We start from the raw sequence: 17,676 nt of genomic DNA on the forward strand, positions 1-17,676 counted from the left end.
TACCCAGGTAATTACTCTCATATCTTGGTTCTCTGGTCAGGATCCATTAAGGTGGTCTGCCCTGTGCACCTCACGGGCTTATTTGGGGACACATTAGCGCATTAATGTTTTCTTGGAAAAACTTATTATCCTCCAACTGGAACACCCAAGAGTATATTGGTGTAAGTATTCTCCTACTGAAATATGTACGTGGAAGATGATAACCTCACTCTTCTCGGAAAAGCTCATTTGGCTATGATATAGTGCCGTTTTGCTGAAAACCCTAAAAATAACCGTAGAACTTCGTTTAAAAGTTCTACAGGCATTGCAAAATGAAAGGAATACATTGATGAACTGACATTGAATGCAACAGTAACAATTTAAAAAATTAAAATTGCACTGGCAACAATAAACTGACCGCATAAGTACGCCGGGATGGGCTGCCTTCGGGGAAAAGGGTCGAGGATTATATTTGCCCAGTTGCCGAGGAAAGGGTCCGGGACCCCGCTAGGAAAGGTCATTAAGGGGAGGAAGTGACTACCTGGACAGTCCCAAGCCGAGAAAAAACTCAGTACAGGGCGAAAAAGAAATGCTCAAACCCTTCGTACAGCCAAAAGGAACTTCCCGTGAAGGAGCCCGGCACGAAAAGGTTAAATAAGGTGATGCTTGCTTGTAAATAGAGACTTTAAACGGCCATATTTCACAAAATATTTATTATACTGGAAATTTAAACAAATAAAAATGTAGGAAATTATAGTAGCTATAATGTGTTAACCCAGAAAGTTTTCTTATCTCCATTATCTTTGGAGTTATTTTGAAAAAATGAACATTTGTTACAAAATTGTAGAAAATCGTTTTTCACTCTTAGATCCAATTTTTTCAAAATTAGTGATTGTAAATTGATGAAAATTTTATGATTTATTGATAGAATCTACATAAATAGAACTGCAACAGGAATATATGATCAATTTTAATGAGGGTGGTAATTCAGTTGCTGCTTTCACTGATATTTTCGTAAAAAAAATATAGACTGACTTTATCTTTATCACAACTAACTCAAATTTCATGATAAAAAATTCTTTTATGTTTCAAAGAAAGGTTGTAAAACAAATTAAAGCATATTTTTTTAAATTTTTCTGAAAAATGCATAGTTTTTCCACTATTTGACATCGAATATCTGAAATATGGCGTTTAAGAAACAAAAGCTAGTCATTAACAAGCTATATCTCGATTCGTACTGGTTGCCAAGGAAACATTTAAAAAAGATTTTTTTTTAAATTTTATAAGCTACAATTTTATAGTACATATATTTTACTGGAGAACACTTGAAATGTTAGCACTGATGCATAAGGCCCAATTTTTAAAGCCAAATGAATTGGCTTTCCCTAATACCTTTTTTTGCATAATGATTCTGTTAATAGGGTATCATGCTCTCAACAATCAATTAATTTTCTTCCAAGCCGCCAAAAAATTGGCAGGCAGGTGAAAACACGGTAAAAATAGTCTGATTTTGGACAGACGGTCACTTCCTTCACTTTTGAGCTGTCATTCAGGAGTAAATGTCGTAATATAGTTTCAAATCGGTTGAAGCAAATACTTTTCAGTAAATGCGTGGGCACATCATATTCTTCGGACCAATACACGTGTTTATTAAGATACTAGCCGGCCACCCGGCATTGCTCGGGAAGGATAGTACCCAGAGACAGGGAAACTTAAATCTTTTAATTCATGGTCATATTGATCACTCCATGGGAAAATATGATAGAACATATGAAGAAACACGATTTGTCGGAATGCACGGTTAAAAGATCAGCAAAGATCTTCGTGGGCCATTTACCTTAGAACGGTGAAGTTGCGAGAAAAGGCAGTATTGGAAGTGGAAGTTATATAAACATGGCAGAGTGAATGGAGATATTATTGGAGGGTGGGAGAGTAAGCAGGTGGTGGGGAATGGGTGCTAGGCGGCACTAAGCACACTTGTAGGGTTCAGTAATGAGAAAATGATACAAAGGACGCATGGGACACAACTAAAAGTAGCACTATGGGGTTTGGGAGCATGAGATGCACCTCTGTACAGACTTTGTCCGCAATCCATGCAGCCGTATGGAAATGGGTAGCGGACAGACAAACTGACATCCTCTTTTATATATAGAAAAGATTCAGCTTAGCCTGACATTACCATATCACTGAGGAATGCCGTAACTTCCTCCTTCTCCAAAGCTAGGTTGACATTTTTATAGTTAGTACATATGCAACTGAGTCTGCAAATGTAAGTTTGCATCATTATTCACGTACAGAGGTGACATTGGGTGTTTGTTTATTGATTGCCAACGTTGATAATATTTTTATGGATAGTTATTCACAATATGCTTGTACTGTGCCGTTAAAAAAATTAATTTAATTTTATAACCATACGTACAATACTAAAACAAAAATGTTAGGTTGTACTATAAGAGCAGTCATCTTTAGATTAGTTACCAGAACTGACCCTTGTGCATGGCATCCGATATATCGGACAGTCAGTTTTTATTGTTGATAAAAAATACAAAATAGTGTACCAAAACTTGAGGAAATGGGAAATAAAAACATCAAGCTTTAGATCAAAAATAAGATAAAAGTTATCAACATATTGAGCGAAATACTTCAATAAAAAATAATTTACTTACCCTGTGTAAGTGACTGAAAATTTTTTCAATGCCATGTCTCACATAAATGCTTCTCAAGTCGATAAATTCAAGAAGGCAACTAAAATATTAGTGGAGCGATGAAGACAGACATCCATTTGAACTTAATGTAGTATCACAATGTAGCATATGTAAACTTGAGCCCAGGGAAAAAATTAAATACGCGTGTCCGATATATCGGATGCTATGCCCTAATGGGTTAAACTCACTTCTTAGAGTGGGACTGCACATGCTCTCCTCCCACTCAAGCTCTACCTAAGATAATTGCATTTGCTTGACTAGGTTATGAATGTACTTATCCAGTGAATAGTTTAGAGATGGTTACCATGCTCTCCTCTGTGATAAATGTCTCCTAGATATATGGGTGGTCTGTCATCATCAGAAGCCCTGTGGAAATTTGGTTCCCCTTCTTTAACTTAGGAATGAATCTAAGGCAGCTTTGGTGGTTCTTTAGGCCATGGAACCTTAGTAACTTTTGACCTACCAAGCTAGCCAGACTGCCTCTACCCAGAAACTTACAATTTTCTTTGAGATTATCTCTGCATCTTCTTTTAAATGCCTTGCTGAATACCATGCTTTTTAAATATTCATTTCACTTACATATTCGGTGGCTTTCTTAGATTTGCTAATTTCATCCTTAAATACCCTGCTTCCATATTTCAGTACTTCTCATTGCATTGTGCTGTGTTGACAAATCTTCATGCTGAAATCTCATCCATGGAAAATTTTTCGTCTTTAATGGTCATAGTAAATATTTGCAACATTATGTCTTTCTTTCTAGAAATATGTGACCTGAGATTTTTATGTGTTCTCAAGTAGTTTCCATGCTCTTACATGGATTTATTTAACCTGAAATGATACAAGAAAGGAAGCCATAATGGATTCAGAAAAATTCCATCCTCTCCTCAGTGCTGAGTCACGAGTCAAGTGGCAGGTTTGTTACTAACTACATGCAATTACCTATACTTGTTTAGTATCCAGCATGCCACTTTCCAATATAATGAATTGTTTATAGGTGCCATCATCGGGGGTGCTCAATCTGTTGTTAGATATGTATGTCTTACGAGGTATTATTCCACTAAAATCCTCTCTGTTCATCAGTTGTGGCTGGTGCTTGTGTGCTAAAGTGCCACAGCACATTAGATGTTTGAAAGGAAGGTCACAGATTTTATCTTTTCTGAATACATTGGGAATGATTTTCCTTTTCTGATTCATTATATGTGAATGCGCCAAGTCTTTAGAATTTCCCTCTGTGAGATAAGTAGTGCACTGAAAGTGCTGGAGAGTTTACAGCCAGCAGGAACTCTCAGGAATTCGTATTGTCTGGTAGAAAATTTGGTTTTGTGCTTGCATGGGCTGTGTAAACTGTGTGCTGTGTATTGTCACAATGCTACTAAATGCATATACTACCCCTTGCAATACCACAAGAGGTGTTTCTTGCTGTTCAAGCTTATAAAGACCTTCCTTCAGAAAACCATGTCACAGGAATGGCTAAGTGCACTGCCAGTACCCTCCATTTAGAAGGAGGTGGTATTCGCAGTGCAGGAGTTCAATGCCTGGGTGTTTGATACATTCTGCCGGATAAAGGAGGGGGCTAATGAATTTTATTTTTCATCCATGAGTGAGTAAATTTTATGTTTCCACAAATTGATTGAGGGGGGTAGGGAAGGGGTGAAGGGGAAGTGGTAAGGGCAGTGGGTGGGAGCAGTGGAAGAGGGGAGGCAAGAACATAGTCTAGAAATAAAAAACATCTACTTTTGATACTCCTAGGAACAAAGACATGAAGTAATTATGATTAATATGTGGTAGCAGTAAAAATAATTCAATGGTTTGGGTTACCACAACATGAAGAACTGCATAGAAGGTTTGTATTATTAAGAAGGTTAATAACTGCTTCTTTATGAGTCGCTAAGTTACGGAAGGGCATGCAAAATATTCAGGATGGAAAAGTGGTTATTTACTGATAATACTGCCCTTCCCTTTGTAGTAGTGAATCAAGTTTCCTTGAAGGTGTATCCTAACCACTGATACCATAATACGCAGCCATTAAATTTTTCTTTGCGCATGTTCAGCTGCTCAGCACTTAGGTAATTGGTGAGTTGATGACTGGTTGAACTAGAACAATGTGTGTGAAAGGTTGAATACTCAGTCACTATAGTCTATGGGGATACTCTCTCATTGAGAAGACCAATCTATGTGATGAAAAAGTCAAAGAAAATAGGTATTAACTCTCAAAATATTCTTAATTTTCAAGTAAATTAGATTCATATGAAGAATTATCTGGGTGTAGATTAAATTTTATTTATTTTTCCAGGTAAAAATTCAAATGGAGTGAAATAATCTTCTAGCCAAGTATTACTTGTGGTATTGACTTATTGATGTACTAGTGTGCTTATTCTTAAAACTGGCTGCTTGCCGGGTTCTGATGCATTTGCGTATTTCCAGGTGATGCAGTTAGTCAATATATCACCTATCAGCTTTTGGAGGAGAGGGTGAAATGTGATGCAAAATTTCTGAATTTTAAACTATTGATTAATAATTAATAGATACTTGTAATATAATCAATTTTAATTATGGTTCTAAATACTGTTCTTAATCTCACTGTACAAATGGTGTTTTCCAAAAAAATTACTATTTGAACTTTTGTTGAAAATGCAATTTAGTAATTTCTGTACAACTTAATAATTATTTGGTACTTGTTATATAATTAATTTTAATTATGGTTCTAAATACCGATCTTAATCTCACTGTACAAATGTTTTCCAAAAAAATTACTATTTGAACTTTTGTTAAAATTACAATTTAGTGATTTCTGTACAATTTAACTGCACCCCCCACAAGCCTGGGCATATGGGCTGTCTCATCATAGTTACACCACTACCATCCATTTATTGTACTGTTGGAATACCAAGCCTGAACTGTATTTTCTGGGCTCAATTACAAAATTCATGAATGTATGCATTTGCTTGCCTTATGCACATACATATTAATGAGTGAAATATTAAAATGTATAAAATTACTCTTTCTTATGAAGGTGTAATCCAACATTGGCTATAAAAATAGTATCATCTAAACTCTTCATCCTTTATGTGTTACCTTGAAAGCAGCTTATTCTTAGCAGACATGGGCAGATTAAGCTCACCGTTTTGAGGGGGATGTGGATAGTATTCGTAATTCATAACTTATTACTGTGCCTTGATGGTATGCAATACCTATCAGTGATGTGTCTGCAGCCTTGTGTTCGTTGACAAATGGTTTTTAGATATTCATCAAATGTGTTTTTATATTGTTTATCTGTTTGTATCATTGTTTGTAACTCTGCAAATCTATGCTTGCAATAATCTCCTAAAATGAAAACAAAAATCAAACTTCCACTTCGAACAGCTACCATTGTGACCATTTCATGGATGGCCGATCTGAATATCAAAAAGATTGTGATGCATTGTTGACAGATCACTTAGAGGCACAATTATTATCATAACACCCTCTTGTGTATTGAGAGTTAGTAAAAATAAATAATAGGCTTTCAGTAAAAATAATTAATGGACATATTTGCTTAATAAAGGTGCTATCATATATGCATAGAGGGCAGCTCACTGTGAAAATATAGATGCTTTGAAAGTAGCACCATTGAGAAACATGTTTATGGGGATTTGAAAATAACAATTAAATATATATACTCAGCCAAGCATTGTGTTGGAGGCATGCATCATCAGAGGTAGGATCACTGTGGGAATGTATAGGTACACACATTTTGGAAGTAGCACCATTGAGAAAAATGTTGGGGAGATTTAAAAAAAAGACCTTGCAGTCTTAAACACAACAGCGATCCAGAGTATTATAGTGTAAATATAAGAAGACTGAAAAGGAAGGCAAGGCGTGTGTATAAACAAAGAAATTTAAGCCCTAAAAACCTTGAAACTTAAAAAAATATAATTAAAAGATTTAATATTGAAAAAAGGGAAGCCCGGGAGAGCTATCTGTTGAATATGCTAAGCCAGAAGAATACAAATAAATTTTTCAAATATATTAGAAGGAAAAAAGATATTAATAACGACATATCTATGATCGTGAGTGAAGGTGGGAAAGTTATTTTAAGTGATAAAGACAAAGCAAACGAACTAAATTAGTGGTACGCCACGAGCTATAAGGATAGGGATGGTAATTTTGCTTAAACTCTAACACAAAACATTGCGAACCCTCATTATTATTATCAAGCCGTGGACAAAATAAATTCGACTATATTAGCGTGACAGATAATGAAATATTAAAACTAATACGGAAACAGTAGAGAAATAAATCAATGGGTCCTGATAATGTGTCCATGGATGCATTGAAACTAGGGGATGAAGCAATAGTTCCTTACATTAGAAGACTTGTTTTAGTCACACTAAATAATGGGGACTTACCCTCCGAATGGAAAATGGCAACCGTCATACTCATTTTTAAGGGGGGTGATAAAACTAAAGTAGATAATTATAGACCAGTAAGCCTAGCGTCAGTAGTGTGTAAATAAATTGAAAAAGTTATTGCTAGGTATGTACTTGTGTGAATTTTGGGCCACAAATGATTGGTTATTCAAGTATCAGCACAGGTTCAGGAAGGGCTTTTCTTGTGAGACCCAGTTACTAGGGTTATCGCAAGAAGTGAAGCTGAAGTCCTGGATCAAGGCAGTGAAATTGATGCGGTGATCATTGACTTCAAAAAAGCTTTTGATACAGTGCCACACGTTCAATTGATAGAGAAAATTAGTAGGCTACAGATAGATGATAGGATTAAAGTATGGATTAAGGAATTTTTGAAAGGAAGATCTCAGAGGGTAAGAGTAGGTGAAGGATATTCTATGGAGATAGCGGTAACATCAGGAGTCCCACAAGGAAGCGTATTAGGTCCGCTATTGTTTCTAATTTATATTAATGACATCCATGTGGGAGTTGACTCCAAAATACGACTTTTCGCAGATGATTGCATAATCTACCAAAGGATCAAAGGCAGGGAAGACCCGTGTATCCTTCAAAATGACCTGAATAAAATATCTTCATGGACAATCTCCAACAAAATGGATATGAATACGGGAAAATGCAAGCAAATTACATTCACGAGAAGGAGAAACAGGGAGAATCGGTCATACAGCTTGCTCGGGGAAAATATTTCCAAAGTTATAGTGACTTAAAATACTTGGGGGTTAATTTCACATCTAATATTGATTGGGGAGTGCATATTGATCAGGTGGTAGGGAGATCATTTAAAACCCTGCATTGGGTCATGCGGAATATGAAAGAGAACAAAAAAGAAACTAAAGAAATGGCCTACATGACCATGGTTCGACCTGTACTTGAATATGCAACTTCTGTGTGGGATCCCTACTATAAAAATGAATCTTCTAAGCTTGAAAGGGTTCAGTGAAAGGCAGCCAGGTACACACTAGGGAAACATGGAAGAGGGGAAAGTGTATCAGCTATGCTAGGGAGCTTAGGATGGAAACCTCTAAAAGTGAGAAGAACCATTAATAGGCTATGCGGGGTATACAAAGCATTCACAAAAGAGCAGGGTTGGAAAGAATTAGGTCTAAAGCTGGGCTCACCCTGCTACATAGGAAGGAAAGACCATAAATTTAAAATTAAATTTAAAAACAGAAAACAGACATTTTGAGAAAATCCTTCCCACATAGAGGAATAAAGGAGTGGAATGACCTACCTGAAGTGATTTTTAAGATCTTCCCTTCAAATGCCAAAATTTTTAGGAAGCAGTGTGCATCACTTACCTATTGATTAATTACATAGTGGTTTAAAAAGGAGAGTGAAGTTGGGTCAATGCTCATTTTTTAGTTGTATTATATTAGAATTAATGGATTGTTTTAAATTGTTTTATTGGGACAATATTAAATTATTAGTTGTATGAGATTATTAGTGTATTATTTTTACCATGGATATCTATTCTGTTTCTGTTTATTTGTATTATGTACCTCCTGATTTTATGTTACCACCTGACATTATGGTCGACTTGTAACAATTTATGCAATAATAATAATAATAATAGTAAGGAACTTGAAGGGACTAAAATGAAAAGATGAAGACCTTGTGGGCAGTGGCATACCCATTTTGAAATGGGGGAGGGTGTTTACTGGGGATTTTGGGTCCTTCCGGGGTGTATGGGAAACCACAGGGCAAATGGGAAATTTTGGGATTTTTGATGCTGAAAACGTGATTATTAGGACTCAAAGGCAGTAATTTTGTATGAGTATTTATGAAAAGTTATTTATTGAGGCTATCTTACTAGATTTTGGCATCTCTTTTAAAGGGTGAGGGAGGAGGGAGGGACCTGGGAAACCACTCCCGTGGCCACTGCTTGTGGATAGGTAACATATATGATAGAGATACGATTACTTGAAAATGAGATCACTTATAAAATAAGGGTCTACAGTATGATGCCAAATGCCAAGGTGAAAAATGATTAAACCTTCTCAAGGAAGAATGCATACTACCTGAGGCCCATTCTTCTTACATCTATAGAAGTTACTTCAAATTTAAGGAATTGTATCAAACACCTATTGCAGTATATAGTCTATGGAATAATAAAATCATAAAGGTAACGTCGTGAACTTAAAAATGTGAAGGAAGCATACAATAGCAGGATTTTAGCATGTATATCTACTAGTCTAATAAATCCAAGATTTTTATGCTGATCTAATCTACAGATTTGTTTCTTAGATTGAAGGCATCCTAATTATGCGCTTCCAATACTACTGCGAATAATCACTTCAGCAGGGGTGAATAAATAACTCCTTTTTGGTCGATATTATATTTATTTCCTCCTCATTCCTGCTTCCTTAAATAATTGAAATATCACCAGCTGCTTCGGCAGTGGGAATGATTTACATATATCTTTGTGCACAATATTATACTGAAAAACAAAATAAGAAATAAAATACATCTCTTTAGTGACTAGTGGCCTTCAATGTATGCGCAATGATAAAATTTGGCCTCATCCTCCAAATGCATAGTCCCCGTGTCCCTAGAACAGAATATCCCACAAACAACCCACAAGGAATTACATAATTTAGCAGTCAATATTTTTCTCTTTCATTCCTTGGACCAAGGGAAAGAAATAAATGGCAGCTTCCATCTCTTAGTTCACCACTTTTATGCATAGCGCACAACATACTTTCCCACAGCAAACAGGTAATTCCTTCCTAACACAACTCAGGGCTGGGGCCTGCAGGGCCACTTCACTTTAGTAATGATGCCTGTGACTAGTGATTTTAATGAACCTGCTATCCGATTTCCCAATGGGAGACTATCTTCCCAAAATCTACAAAAAGCAGAGTTATAACCCCGGCATCAGGATTACAAGTTCCCACATTGTTCCCAGTTTCTCCCACATCCTTCAGTGCACAAATGAAGTTTAAAAGGGCCCTCAGTGTGAATATTTCTCTGCAAAATGGTGAATGGCATCACACACTCTAGAGAACAGGCAGTTTCATTCAGTTACAATTTTTTTTATTTTACGACAGCATATTTATCATTACACACCAATTCATTTAGCACTATGATGTTCATTTCATTGTGCTACATCAAGTCAGCTCGAAGATGTATGTAGGCATCCATTACCACTGATTTAAAACGTGTTGAGCCTGATAATCCTGAAATCAGCATCTCTCAGCCATCCAGTTGATACAGTTTGAATTCCATTAATGTAGAACACAAGAAAATAGGTGCTTCTTCAAGATTTTCATTTAACAGAAGTACATATCACTTGTACAAGGCACCCAGAGCTTGAGTGGCAGATGAAGAATAACAAAGCCTTTGGGTGCACTAATGACATATTTCCTCATTAACAGAAGAGATGTTATTTTGATGTGCAGATTTTACAAAGTCTTTCCAAGTTGACAGAACTTCTGATCATAGGAGAGGATGCAATGATAAAGGAATCCAGGAATGGCACTGTCCATAGGAGTCAACTCCTCAAAGGTAGTAGTTGAGTCTCTTCACAGGTTGCAGAGTTTTCAAGGAGGGCCTGCGTGGAAAAGTTGAGGTGGTCGGAGCGAGCCTTAAGAGGTCTTATTTTTTTCAGGGCGACTCCAAGTGATCATTGGGATGAGCAGTAAGGATGTATTTTGTGTCATGAAGAGGTGGAAGGAGAGGCAGGGGTGGTTGGGGAGCCTGCATTGGGGTGTCGACGTCAACCACCTCACAGCTCCTTCTCAATCTTGATCATTTCCAAGATTCCATCATTCATTTCCTTGACGGCATCATATTCAGTGAGACCCATGCGCCTCTTGTTGGAAATGTCATAAACTCCACCCTCAGCTTCCGTGTGCTCTCCTCGCGTGCCACGGACCTAAGCATCATGAGATTATTCATCATTAGTAGTGTGATAACATTTTCAGGGCGGCACTCCTATCATTCAGCCAGTAAATTAATCAGAATGACATGGAACACGTCACCACTCTTTGAAATTAACAGCAGCAATGGATAGTAAGTTCTTTTCTATATATAACACCTTGCATAGTACAGATGTTCAGAACGTCAAAAAATAAGCAGATTTCAGCATCAAATGCAAAATTTCAGGAAGAGCTAAATTTTAGAACGTGTTTGAAGAGCAGGAAACTTATATGATGAAAGTTTATATACTTTAAACACAGAGTTATATTATTAATGTATGAGCAATAATAACAGAGTCATTAATAATTTGGATCTTCCATTACTCTTCAATAATAAGGGCTCAGTTTTGGTCATTTTCAGCTATGCACTTGCATGGAAGTGATGATATAAAATGGCATTAATACAACCATACAACCAATGAAAATAATACCATACCTGGAGGTTGAAGCGGGAAGCAACCTCTTCGAGCTTGGCCTTGTTGGCAGCCAGCTTGGGCAGCTTGATGTGAACAGATGCACGCACGGTGGTTCCCAAGTTGGATGGGCAGAAGGTGAGGAAACCCAGACGGTCGTTGTGAGAGAAGGGAACTCGCTTCTCAACATCATTGACGGCAGTGACTAGTCGGCGGTAGACCTGGCCAAGGTCACCTCCCATCTGCATGGAGATGAGGCGAAGGTGATCTTCCTCATTGCACCACACCAAGAAGGTTTTGTTTTCATTGTGGTAGATACCTCGTCCCTCAGGCCAGTAGCGGCATGCATTGGCAGCCTAAGTGGGGAGAGTAAGAAGCATTATGGTACATACTTGGCTCACTATGGTGGAATAATTGTTATTAATATGACTGCTAAGTGAGAGATACTGCTGCCACTAGGCAGTCATACAGATTACTAATTATGTATTTTGTTTGCTCAATTCTTGTCAGAAAAAATAAAACGTACACACCAACTGAGGAGGAATTTGTTGTTGCATCCACACAACAGGCAATTTTTAGTAACTACCAGCTTAACTTACTTTTGAAATTGATCACTTTGGTGACTATCAGTGCTTTTGCAACTCTTCAGGAAATCTGACAACTTTCATACTCCATTGACATTTCTCAATATAAGTAAGTGCTGCCAATTTATAATGGAACAAAAAAATGCAAGAAAAACTGTTCAAAATCATCCACAAATACATACGTAACGTTGATAAAGATGAGATTTTGATTAAAGACCTTCAATATAAAGCATTTTTTAAACAATAAAACAAATGCTGAATCTTTCGATTAATGAATTTTTTTTCAAGAATATGTGGAAATGATTTCATTTAAATGCCTCATTCAAGAATGTTTTTGGGTTACACGAAGCACCAAAACAGAAAAGGAGCATCCATACTTCACATTGATTGTTTGCATATTTACCTGCAAGAAGCGGTCACCCTCCTTGAAGAGGAAGTGATCATCGATGAGCTTCTGCTGGACTTCCTTGGTCATGCCCTTCAGAGGGTAGAAGTTACCCTTGAGCTCTCCAGAGAGCCCGCAGAGGGTTGAGGAGACCTTCTCCATCATCTCAATGTACTGGGCCTCAGTGAGGCAGGGGTTGAAGGGATAGCCCTCCATGGAGCGACCACAGCGGACACGGGTTGAAATCACATACTCGCCCTGAAAGCATAAAGTAATTAAGTTTTAGGCATTCATGAGGAAGTTTACATGGAAATTTTCTAGAAAAAAATTATTACCAGCAATGATAATATGTTTACATCAAATGTTTCATTTATCCATCAATTTTTTAATGAACACTATCTGCTCACAACAATTAATTTATCACAAATTGCAGGCCTCAAAATTTTTTTATATAATATTCACTAACATATTTTCATGAGTTCTTTCAAAAACAAATCTTTCAAATTTAGAAAAGTTTGTTCCATATTAGAAATTATATAACTCTGGTATTGAATAATTCTAATTCAATACTTGGCCAAGCATCCAAAAACATAAAATAAATTTCATTATCACAAATGGACATTGTGTTCCATTATTATATTATGATAACATCTATCCTTGCATAAACCTTAACAGAAAATTTTCAAAATATTGATTCATCAACAAGAAAAAAGAGTACACATTTAGGGAAGATAATTATACGTGAAGAATGAACCGACTTCATTATTCTGCAATTGTTTCTAGGAAATTGTAATCAGAATGGATTTGTCCTTCCATAAATAGCATATATGGGAAATGACAAAAAACTTACAGCTGGGTCAAGGTTGCCCATGGTGTCAACATCTCCCCAGTTCTTAGGTGGGTGCTTGTCGGTCTTCTTGAATCCACCATGGTAATCTTCAATGATGGGGTCGAAGATATCAGCGAACACGGTGTATGCCTCAGCATCTGGGGCATAGATACCGACTCCAGAGTCATGGTTTTCAAGACCTAAAGTGACAAAACAGAGGTCATTGAAATGAGTTATAAACCATGACAATATTCATTCTAGCCATACCCTAAGATGAAACTTCAATTTAAAATGAAACAAAAGAATGAAATGATGAGTACAATAATTCTTATCAGTCTTCAACAAAATGCGTAAGAGGACATAAGCTTCTTTCTTGACCACTCTTTTTGGGGATGGATTTCTCACGTAAAACATTTATTTGCTTTCATCATGAAATTTTCAGCTTAAGTAGAATGGACTCTATTAAACATGTTCATGTATCTTAAATGTAAGAAAATTTCATCTGAGAAAATAATTTGGAAGTTAAAATTTTCAAATTTGAGATATAGGAAAATGTTAACAATGGTGTACTTTACATCCCCTGAAATTTTCAAAATTATGGCATTAGTTATAAGCGAGTAATCTGTCCCAAAGTCAGACAAATCCAGCAAGAGATACTTAGAAGTCAATATAATAAATGAGGGCAACGATACAGGTATGAACAACATGGATATTTTAAGAGCAAGCGTTGAGAAAAAAATTAGCCATCGATATAAATATTTTCATATCTGAAAAAAGACTCATCTGATATTCTAATAGTAAAAGCCAATACTTCATGTAGCTGCAAACAAAATTAGAGGGCTACCACATGCTATACCGCAATATTATACTATATTATTATTATATTAAATTTAATTATTTTTCTAATCGCTAGTAAAATATGACAATAAATTGAAAAATACATTCTACTATTTTGAAGCTATGAATAGAAGCTTTTCTCCGAAAGCACGGACAATATATCATCAATAATGCTATTTAGAAAATCGATATTCGGGGAAATGATAGGGGATTATTAAAAAAATAGGTATCAAGGATAATGAGGTGAATGATGGATTCTTCTGTGTGAATGAAAGATTGTACCTGCAGAAAAGGCAAAAACAAAATAGGATCTAAAAGCAAGCAATTGCTTTGGAGGTCGCACCTACCACTCCATATTCAACGGCCATCAAGTGGCCCTATTCAATATTTTCCCCTAGAATAGTATAATTGTCCGCGCCCTAAAAGAAACTAATTATTAGCGCCCATCTATATTTTTCTTTGATAATTGAAGAAGAATAATTTACCCCGAAAATTTGACCAGAGTGAAAAAAATCTAATTTTTTTTATTACTACATTCAGAAAAATAGCAAACTTTCTGAGCGAAATACGTAACTTGGATACGCCGAGAATCTATGTGGAGCGTACAGCACGGAATTCACAAAATTTGCAAGAGCTTTCCATTTCATCCAAGATGCTTCCCTTTCTCGTCACGGAAAAACTAGTGACTCAGGAAGTGGGTTTTCAGCTAGCTGCCATGAATGATGGAAACGCGAAACGCGCAGGCCTTTTCTCGCGGCAGGGAAAAATGTAACGCCAGGAAGAGGGCGGAGGAATCAGCGGTGCAGGCAGGAGAGCAGACGACGAAACCTGATGCCGGAGGAGCTGCCTCCACAGGGTCTTGAACCGAGAGACACCGCAAGCTGAGGTGCATTCACACCCCCCGAGCTGGATGCATTCGACCCCATTGCAGGCTTCTTCCCTTTCACGCGCGCAGTTGTACGAGCGCGAACCGAGGTGAAAAACCGGCTGGAATATGACCCCACGCCTGTCACTACCCTCAGACAAGATCTATTGAAGGAACGGAGGACAAGGCCGACACGAACAGGAGCAACGCATCAACTGAATATTCGCTCTATTAAAGGCACAACTCTTGCTTGTCCTGCGATCTGTTCGGAGTGACATACAGAATATTCGATGAGGATATCTTGTATAAATCAGGTAACAGTTAATTTTTCCTTCGCAAAAAAATTAATTTCATCCTTACCTACGTCTTAAAAGTTTTAAAATTACGATAGCTAAAAAGGCAGTTTAATTTTTCTCTCCCAAACAAGGCAGATAGGTTTATCAAAAAACCAGAATAGTATATGGTGGAAAAAATCTTTGTAAAAGAGAATATTTTAACCTCAGCTTACGAAAATCGAGAAATAAATGCTTTTTAAAATAATGTTTTAAGTTAGAACAGAGCCGAAATAAAAAATTTCTCGCAGTATATGCAGTAATTGAAGATAGCAATTTATTTACAGCCGAATTGAAAAGAAGGGGTAGACAATGGGAAGTAGGGAAGGCAAAGAATATCGGAGATTCCTACAAAGGAAACATTTAGCCGGATGTAAAATGAATATTCCATTCCGCGAGGCCGTGAGGTAAATAAATGATATACATAATATGAAAATATAAATGGGTGCCCGGCACATCATACTGAATAAAAATCTATTTAAAATTGAAACCAAGAACAGGATGGCCTTCCCTCCACATGACAATATATCTTTCTTAATACGATATCCCAACATTTTACGGGATTATGGATTGCATTTGTGGGTTAAAAGACAATGACCGAATTCAACATCTGTCGGATCATGGGCGCACCCAGCGAGAGGCAGGAGGGGGCAGCCCCCCCTAGAAGAAAAATCGCAAATGTCGATAAGGAAATATCATTTTTTCTAGCAAATCATTTGAAAAACCAATAAAGAGCTGTTACAGTTTCCGTAAAATGTTGATCTCATTCACCTTTTCCATGCTTAAATCTTACCTACAACTTGAACAACCATACCTTGCCCCCCCCCCCCCCCCTAGTTTTGATCCTGGGTCCGCCCTTGTGTCGGATAATTACTCGCACATGGCGATGGATTTGAATTTTTTATTTTAATATTATAACGTGTGCGGCTATGCGTTCAATGAGTCTTCTTCGTCTACGTTTCGCGTCGCACGGATGCAACTTCTTCGTAACGAAAAGATGCAGCATGAAACGTCTACTGTCGCCAGCTCGACTTTCGACAAAAAATAACACCTAACTGCGGACGCTGGGCGTAGGTATCCAGCATAGCGGTTAACATGGTTTTGCCGGGGGATTAAGTAATTTTTGGCCTCTACGCATGCGATTAAGATTGAAATGACAAAACACTTATTACATAATGCATCTAATTGCCTTATTTAGACAGTATTCGATATTTATTTCAAACAGAAATTTTAGTATAGTGAAATTAACACTCTCGGAGAAGGATAAGTATCAGAATTATAACAAAAACCATTCTAATATCTCAATGTGATAATAGTTTAATTTTCTAACTTCTCAATATTGAAGTTTGGGATATTAAAGTTTGCCTCAGATTTTGGTTACTCCGCTGCCAGTATGGGTCCTCCTGTTTATATTTACTCTGTGGAAGATCATCGATGGGAGATGACAGCGGGTATTTTCCGCCGAAGACCGCCCATCGCTTCGTTCAATTGTTCGGGCAGCCGACCTCGCCCACTCAACGCCAAACCACCCATTTGCCACAGACGCCGAGCGAGACGCGGCATTCAATCGGCCCATTCTCCACGTCTTATTCGCATCCCGGTAAGCGACGATTTCCTCTCCACTTACACACTCTCTCTCCCCCACGCCCGTTTCCCCATTGATCGGCGACCGCTGCGCTGCTGTTTGCCAACCCCAACACTGACCCTGCCGTGGTCGCTCAATGGGCTTCGAAACGTTTGAGCGTTCCGATGCGCTTAAGCCCGCATCAAGCGGAAGGTCCAAAGAAGAGTCCTCGAAGGTGGTTGGCGCTCGAAACAGAGGGCAGGGCGGAATAAAAGCCATCGCTGAATTCCCGTGCAAGTGCGTAATAGAGCAAATGGCATTTCATCAGGGAGGAGAGTAAAACATGGACGATCTACTAACGCATGATAGTCATTATCTAGCTTCTCTTTAAAAATACTTTCATGGTATTACTCCACTAGATGTGCATCACACGAATAAAGCTCAATTACCAAAAAAAAATTATGCTTAATCTCAATTCAAGGTCCTCCATTAGCAGTTTTCATCATGTCGTGTCCTCTTATGAAACCGAACGGGGTTTTAACCCACTTACTTTCCTGAGCTCAGGTTCAACTATTCAACCATTCAAAAAACCAATAAACAGCAAGAAGTTAGTAGTTATGTCGCCGAAAATCTCTCAAGTCGATCATTGAGCGAAACGTAAAAAAATTAAATGCTACATCAGGGTTGCGCGATAAAAAATATAAATATTGCTCCCAGTTCAAAACCACGACGATGAGGATTTTGAAAAAAAATATAACTATCTCCGAGGAGAGGACGCTGCAAAAGATAGAGTTTAACTCGCCCAGAAAGCATCGCACGTG

General features: G+C 37.5%; 1 protein-coding gene and 1 long non-coding RNA gene across 3 annotated transcripts in view; one reads left to right on the forward strand and one right to left on the reverse strand.

Moving 5' to 3' along the window:
* Positions 1–2,642: 2,642 nt before the first annotated feature.
* Positions 2,643–7,355, forward strand: LOC124154596. The gene is made up of 2 exons (XR_006863966.1): positions 2,643–3,597; positions 5,109–7,355. It is a non-coding gene; the product is annotated as an uncharacterized LOC124154596 (long non-coding RNA).
* Positions 7,356–10,145: 2,790 nt separating this feature from the next.
* The window catches only part of LOC124154597 (arginine kinase), a 46,787-nt gene continuing 39,256 nt past the window's right edge, over positions 10,146–17,676 (reverse strand). For both annotated transcript variants that reach the window (XM_046528432.1, XM_046528431.1), the window contains exons 3-6: positions 13,279–13,457; positions 12,447–12,686; positions 11,483–11,815; positions 10,146–11,003 (exon numbers count right to left, since the gene is read on the reverse strand). In XM_046528432.1, the coding sequence (XP_046384388.1) occupies positions 10,854–11,003; positions 11,483–11,815; positions 12,447–12,686; positions 13,279–13,457 (902 nt within the window). In that variant the 3' untranslated portion in view covers positions 10,146–10,853. The remainder of the gene's footprint in view (positions 11,004–11,482; positions 11,816–12,446; positions 12,687–13,278; positions 13,458–17,676) is intronic.

Source organism: Ischnura elegans, chromosome 2 (assembly GCF_921293095.1).
Source record: "Ischnura elegans chromosome 2, ioIscEleg1.1, whole genome shotgun sequence".
In the NCBI taxonomy this organism is placed as follows: Eukaryota; Metazoa; Arthropoda; class Insecta; order Odonata; family Coenagrionidae; genus Ischnura; species Ischnura elegans.